The sequence below is a fragment of the Passer montanus genome, unplaced genomic scaffold, assembly GCF_014805655.1.
Source record: "Passer montanus isolate IOZ18808 unplaced genomic scaffold, ASM1480565v1 scaffold55, whole genome shotgun sequence".
Taxonomy (NCBI): Eukaryota; Metazoa; Chordata; class Aves; order Passeriformes; family Passeridae; genus Passer; species Passer montanus.
The window spans coordinates 596,216-603,566 of NW_024370485.1; the positions used below are offsets into that span (position 1 = coordinate 596,216).

The following is a 7,351-nucleotide window of genomic DNA, read 5'->3' on the forward strand; positions in this document are numbered from 1 at the left end:
GCGCGCCACCCGCTCCTCCCTCCCTCTGTCTCCCGCTTTTATTTTCCTTTTATTTTTTTTTTCCCTGTGCCCCGCCGTGGCTTAAGGATCCAGCAGCAGCATTTGGGAGCATCTCTCTGGCTGCGAGGCAAAAGTTCTCTTCAGGGTTGTTCCTGTAATGCAGATAGCGGGTTTAGCCGTGCCGCGTCTGAGGCAGAATTTGGGTCAAGGTTCAAAGAACTCTTAGACGAGGTTAGAAGTTGAGGTATCCCTCCCAGGTTTTTGTCACTCCTTGGAAAGGCAAATTTAATGAGCAGCTTTCTCCAAGATCTGTACACACAAAGCATTCAGCTGCTCTGTCCACAGGAAATCCCTTTTTAGAATAGTCCATCCTTTTAACCATCTATGTTGAAAACCATGTCCTGACAAACCCCTTGTCTCTCAGACTTCAGACAAATCAATATTTAGTCTTTGTGGATGTGCACATCTAGTCTTTGAAACTCGATATTTATTACATTTATCCAAGTTCCTAACATCATTGTTGTAAGTGCCCCAGACAAGTGACAAGACTTCTAAGATGCATTTAACTACCTTCGTGTTCTAAAGCAAAGAAGGTATTTGGACTGCTTTAAACAAACACTTGATGTCATTGGCACATCAGTTCAAATTGTCACAAGAACAAGCCCGTGCCAACTTGATTTTGGTTTTTTTCCCCCCACTAAAACCAGTGTAAAAGCTGTGCCAAGACTCATGTACAACATTTCCTTCAGTCAGACACACTGGCTGTGTTTGGAATTGAATGATGAATGTAGTTTTTCTTACTGCAGAGGGTGTCATTGTGCATTCATAGTGCATCTTTGGTCCTGGTAAATCTCTCCAGGAGGATATATATATTGTATTTGTGCTCAAACTGTTTCTATAGTTTAACCTTTGATTTTTTTAAGGACTGCTCCTTGCAGAAGATAATTATTTGACATTCAAGCTCATACTTAGATTTTTCTCCTGCCTCAAATAATTTTTCTCTTTTTTTTTTCCCAGCAATCGGAAGACTCTGTGAAAAATGTAAGTATAGCATCCACATTTAGTTGCTTGAGAACATGTTGTTGTGGCTAGAGCATGCAGTTTGGATTTGAAGGTTGGAATCTATTTTTGCTTTAACCCCAAATTTAATGTCACTGTTTGAGAAGGGAGCAATTACCTTAACATTCCAAGTGCAGCTCAAGGAATACTTAAAAAGCTGCAAGCTCACACAGACTCTGGCACAAACACAGTTCTAGAGTACCTGCTGCCAGCATTTCTAGTGGCTGAGGCTGCAGTGACTGCTTCATTGGATCCTTGTAATTTGTAATACCAAAATATCATCCTGATCATTTTAAAGCAGGGGAAGAAGTGCATTTTTGGGTTCCAGCTACATCATACTGCGAGAAAGGTTCCCATTAGCATCTGGGAGAAGAAGAAATGGAAGGCAAACATCTGAAGTCAGAGCAGGAAAAACACCCATGGGGTCAGATACTTAGCTGTGAAAGGGAAGAAAGAGTATGATCTGTTGTTGGATCCTTGTGATCTGTCGTTAGATCATGCAGGGGAACAACAAACAAGGGGAGTAGTTTGTGACACAAAAATAGTGTGAGAATAAGTGAAGTGGGAGAAGGACAGTCTGAAGCAAGAAGATAATTTTCAAGAGCAGCTGACAGTGAAACAGATTGCCATTGGTAGTAGCTGAGGGCTGTCATGCCAGAGATTTAAGAGCAGGTTAGGCAAGCTGTTTGTGGCAGTCAGGATTAGATACCTTGGGAACTGGTAATAGGATATGAAGCCTTTCATCCGTAGGTCAGTGTTTTGGTTAAGGTCCAGCTCAGCAGAAACTGTCACTGGCATCTGATGGCTCCTGGCCTGTATGATATCAGTTCTTGAATTTCACTCAGATCCTTGTGAGAATGCAAGAGCAACTTTTGTGAAATGGCTGCTTATGCCAGTTTGCCCTTCCTTTGGCCTTGTCACGGATGAAGGATTAAAGGGACCATGAGTACAATCTCTTATCTCTTTGAGCATAGTAACTCCAGACTTTTGTTGATGTGGCACTGTGGGAGAAGCTTACACTGCTGCTTTTGTGAAGGTAAGGACTTTAGTCCTGTCAGTCTGGCTTTTTTGCTTTTGCAAAGTCAGGAAAAGTTCTAGAGCAAAAGTAGTGGTACAATCTAAACAAGTCTTGGCTAATCACAAAGCAGTTACCCGAGTAATTTTGGGTTTCTTCTCTGACTGTGAATGAATGACTAAATTTAAAAGAAAAAAACTGAAACATTGTAGGCCACGACCCTTGCTCCTCTCAAGTCTGTGTGCCATACAAAGCTGTGCCCGTGCCTCAGAGGCACATTTCTGCAGCTCAGCTGTGTTGTCTCCGAGCACACAGGGAAGCGATTTGACCAGGAAGCTTTTCCCCTGCCGTGGGGGTGGCAGGGGGGCCGTTCTGTGACCGCTTTCTGTGCTGGCAGGCGATGGCAAGTGCGTGATCTGCGACTCGTACGTGCGGCCCTGCACCCTGGTGCGCATCTGCGACGAGTGCAACTACGGCTCCTACCAGGGCCGCTGCGTCATCTGCGGCGGGCCCGGCGTGTCCGACGCCTACTACTGCAAGGAGTGCACCATCCAGGAAAAAGATGTGAGTTGCCATCCCAGCTACATGTGCTTACCTTTAAGGGGCTTGGAGCTGCTGAAATTAGTGCTGGGACGATTAGTGCTCGTTTATTCAGCTGTTGAAACCTTTATTTCCCTGTTGATAGGTCTCTGTGTTTGCAAAGCATTTTGAGGTGCTTAGAATGAAGCACTCTCTTCATTCTAAGGATCTCTGAGTGTTTTGCACAGTCATAGTTCGTTTCCTCCACACACTGCTCGTTACCACTTCAGGTTGTTATCTTAGTACAGCTCCAGCCTAGGTTTCACCAGGGTCAGAAATACTGCAGACACTGCAGAGGCAGCTCCTCCCTAGCAATCCATTAGGAGCCACTGATTAAGAGCACATAAGGCCCGTGGAATCAAAACCTTTGTTTTTCTTTGAATGGTAATGGTGGTCCTTAGTGTCCGGTGACTCCGCTGGTAATTGTGTTTCACAAGTTTGATGCTTCTTGTATAATTTCAATAGGATACAATGTATATTTTCATTCTCATCTCTGGAATTGTCTGTGTTGTAGATATTTCTCTTTCTGCTGCTGCTTTTTGGTGTAATGGTCCCTTTTGTCTATAGCCAGAGCTATCATCTTTTACAATGTTGCAGTGAAAGCCTTTGCACATGGGAAATGAGGCAGCTGTTCACCCCTTGTAAGGCTTTTGTTAATAATCAAACACAATGAGTGCAGAACATGAACTGCAACAAAGCATTAGAAAGACCTTACAGTACAACAAGAACATTATGTTTACAGTTCTGCTATCCCAGAATATAGGCCTGGTATCTGTGAGAGTGTCTGTTAAAAGTTGTTTGGTGCTTTGCAAATTTCATTTCCTACACACCCTAATGACTGTGAAGAACGTGCTAAGAGAGTGGTCCAGACTGATTTACAGGAGTGTCCTCAGCTGAGTGAGTTGCTGCTTTAATTCTCTCTAGTTCCTGTTTTCTCTAGAGGCCTGCAGCCAAATCCAGAACAGGAGCAGGTCCTCCTTTGAGTTTAGTCATTAGATCTAACAGGACCATAATCACTCTCTGTATCTAAATATGGATATAAGTACTTTGATGGGGGTGCTGCCTCCTACTTTATAAATGCTGTGAGAAACAGTAGCTTTGTTCACTTGCCTTTGGAATGAGGATGCCTGGCTTTATGAGTCATGAGTAAAATAGGCTTGGTTTTAGATTTATCAATTCATAGGAATTCCCAACAAGTGTTTTTCATAACCTAAGATTACCTGTATCTTATGTTTGGTTCAGGTGTGAAATAACCAGCTGCTCTGTCAGGGAGGACTGTAGAAAACAGAGCTAGAGAAGAATAACAGGGCTGGGGTATTTTGACACCTGGGTGAATGCTCCTGTGAGTGAAGAAAGTTGCTCTGTAGCAGAAAACTCAAATGTTACATATTATTGCAGATGTGAAGTTGCAGATCTGAAACAGCAAATCATTTGACATGATTTGTTGCAGGATTGAAGAATGCTTGCACAAGCATAGGGAGCCCAGAAGGAGAAAAATTAAGTGTGCTGCTGCCTGTCACAATTATGGTATCAGGTGCTGATGTGAATAAGAAAACCAGATGGGCAGAGCTCTGTACCTGAAGCTTTAGCAGTCCAAAGCTTCAGCCATTTCAGCCACAGCACTTTCATCATCCTCAGAGAAAGACTGGAAAAGATAGTGAAGCAAGAAAGCAAATAAAATGGATGGCAGAGATGGAATGCTATTGGGCACAAAGCAAAGGACCTGGTTAGTCTTGGTTTATTTATTCTGGTGGAGGAAGGAATGAGGTATTGTTTCAGCCCACTTTGATCTGTGGGTAAGGGCCTGAATCCCACCTTGTCACCCAGGACATCCATGAGTTGCAAATAGTAATCTTTTCTTGGAGAAAGGAGGGTGCTCGTGAGCTGTGTCCTTAGGAGGAGGTGGCAGAATGAACAGAGCCCTGCAATAAGGCTGTCAAGATTTGAACAGGCTCCATGGATTGTGGGAGGCAAGCCTTGAAAGAGTCCTACTATTGAGGTTCAAAATGAAATAAGGAGACAGTAGCTAGAAATGGGTTGTGGCAGGTGTATGGGGGAGGGATGATTTCTGTTCCCCACCTCTCCTGTCATTCCTATCGTGCAGATCCTCCCCACCAGATTGTATCTCTGGCATGGGAGCCAGGCAGCTTGGGTGCAGATTCTACAGCATTTGACATCTGCCCAGGGGCTTTCTAAATCTGATGCACTTAGGCTTACACTTCAGCCAAAGCCACGTGTTCCTCTGCCTGCTGGGTCCCTCACAACTGCTGTGGCCAGCCATAAGTTTTGCCCTAAAGAATTATGCAGGTGCTGGGCTCAGGTGGCCCATGGGCAAATGTTCCCAGGTATACCAAGAGGGCATTTCTGATTTGTTTTTGCAACTACACCTCTCAGGAGGGTCTCCCCTACTCCCCTTGCTTTTCTTGAGGCTTTTTTCTCACCATCTACTGGAATTCAGGTACAAGAACTTATCTGTGTAGCTGCTGTGAGTAGGTGACCCTACAGCCTCTGCAGTAATCGATCCAGGGTACAAGAAATCTGAGATTCAGTTCTGCTGTCACTGCTGAGGGGTTCCTAAACACAAGAATGGTTTGGTGACATCCAGAGCAGCAAGATTCTTCTTGGCTAAGGAGGGAAAAGGTTATTCCTCTGGGCCCTAGAGGTCCTGCATATCCTGATTTAGAAAGAATTCAGTCTTGAGGCACAGCACATCCTTTTCATTAAATGGCTGATGTTTTATGAGCTGTTTTCCATTTTGGTCCTGAGGGAGACCATGTCCTACAGCAATGCTGAAGAGCCATCCATGCTGGTCTCTGTTGCACTGTCTTACTGGTAACCAGCACTGGAGAGCAATTTGTCTGTACAGGTGTTGGAAATGTGTTGAGGACAGGGCGAGGAGTGTGGGAACTGAGAACCTACTACAACTATGATGTTGTTCTGTGTTTGCCCATTTCCTAACTTGCATTTTCTTTTCTTACAGAGAGATGGTTGCCCTAAGATCGTCAACCTGGGCAGTTCCAAGACAGATCTTTTCTATGAAAGGAAAAAGTATGGCTTCAAGAAGAGGTGATCCTATTCATACGTGGCTACCTCCTGTTGGGTTGGCAAGAGGGTCTTGGAACATCTCTGGACTTTACTCTTACTGAAAACTGGTTGATTTTTTTCTAAAGCAATACAAATTCAGTAATATACTTGGGGTTGGAGAAATAACAGACTGAATGGGGACTAAAACCTGATGAGAACCAATGATGAGAGAAGGCAAATGAAGATTACTCTCTCTTGCCTTTGCAGAAGCTCTGCTAGTAGTTGCCCCAACTCTCTATACAAAGCAGAGTGGACAAGCACTGACACATAGGAGGAGCTATGTAAAAATGAAAAGTGCTGTTTTTAGTGTGGAGAAACACCTTGAGGTCGTACTCATTGGGCCTCCTCTCAATTGTTTGAAATTGTCCCATCCATCAGTGTTGAAGAACAAAACACCAATCCGCTCCCTTCCTCCCTGTATTTCCATGCTCCCCTGTTTTTAAGGAATCTGCTCATGGCTGGTACCTTCCTAGGGAGAGCACAGCTGTTCCATGTTTTCTTTGACAGATAAATCCAAGGCCATTTCTTGTAACCATTTCTACAGGATGCATACCAATAAAGCTTTTTCTTTTGGGTTTTTATTTTTGGTACAACAAGGATTTCTATTTGGTTCATTCTGTGCCTAGCCTCTCTGGAGCTTTCTGAGGACATGGAGGATTAGCCCAGCTAGCACTTGACAATGGGTTATCTGGTTTCTGACAGTGTCTGCTCGTGGCCACGTGACCTTGCCACAAGGAGCTTCAGGGAACAGCTGTTGCTTTTGTCTGCCTGTGATCCCAGCCAGTGATCATTTTGTCCCATAGCACGAGGATCGCTGAGCTTGTAACCCCTATCCCAGCTAATAGGGCCGTGGATGTTGTTTCACCATGCAAACATCCAATCCCTTTCTAAAACCTACTAAGCTGTTTGACTCGCCGTCCTGTTCTTGTGAATAAGTTAAAGCCTTCCCTGCTGTAATGGGAAACCAACCATTGTGTTCTGGGCTATTGGCCCTGTGCGTGCTGCAAACCAGAGGCTGCTTGTTTGTCAAATACCAGCAGAGGCTAAAAGCAGTCTGTTGGCTCAGCAAAGGGCTGGGAACAGGCGCCTTTGTGCAGAGGCAGAACTGAGTTCCCCATGGGTGTGTACTGCTCAGATGGTCAAATCAGGCTCCTGGCTGAGTGTGCCTGCAGTCCTTCAAGGGCCTGTAGTCTGAGGCAGAGCGTGTGCTACACTAACACTGTTGTCTTTGTGCAGTTTTGGGGTGCAGAGCCCCAAAACTTTTTTTTGTTTTGTGCCCCTTCCAGGATTTCAGCTATTCCCTTGAGGCTAGTACTAATTCTTCTAACTACTTCTTGGCTTAAATACCTCTTCTACCTGCTCCAACCATTTGGATAAAAGTGTAAAGCACACAATTGTGATTATCCTGCCCTCAAAAGCAATTTTTCCCTGCTGCAGCTGGCTGTATCTGTCACTGGCCCTACAGCTATCTCAGCTGCTCCTCCCTCTCCTGCCCCCAGCTATTAGTTATGTCAGGTTTCTATTCCAAGCTTTTTGCAGTTCTGAGAGTATTAGTATGTCTTCTTTTTCCCTACACAGCTTCTGAAGGATGCCATTTGCCAAGGTGTTCAGAGC

The 7,351-nt window shown here is 44.6% G+C and overlaps 1 protein-coding gene across 2 annotated transcripts in view; it reads left to right on the forward strand.

The window, feature by feature from the left end:
* The window catches only part of PHF5A (PHD finger protein 5A), a 7,132-nt gene extending 485 nt beyond the window's left edge, over nt 1–6,647 (forward strand). The window contains exons 2-4 of one of the 2 annotated variants that reach the window (XM_039725386.1): nt 1,018–1,041; nt 2,472–2,638; nt 5,634–6,333. In XM_039725386.1, coding sequence (XP_039581320.1) covers nt 1,018–1,041; nt 2,472–2,638; nt 5,634–5,723 — 281 coding nt within the window. In that variant the 3' untranslated portion in view covers nt 5,724–6,333. Of the gene's footprint in view, nt 1–1,017; nt 1,042–1,069; nt 2,096–2,471; nt 2,639–5,633 lie in introns of those variants that run through there. The other variant, XM_039725385.1, reaches the window with a different exon arrangement.
* The last annotated feature ends 704 nt before the right edge of the window (nt 6,648–7,351 follow it).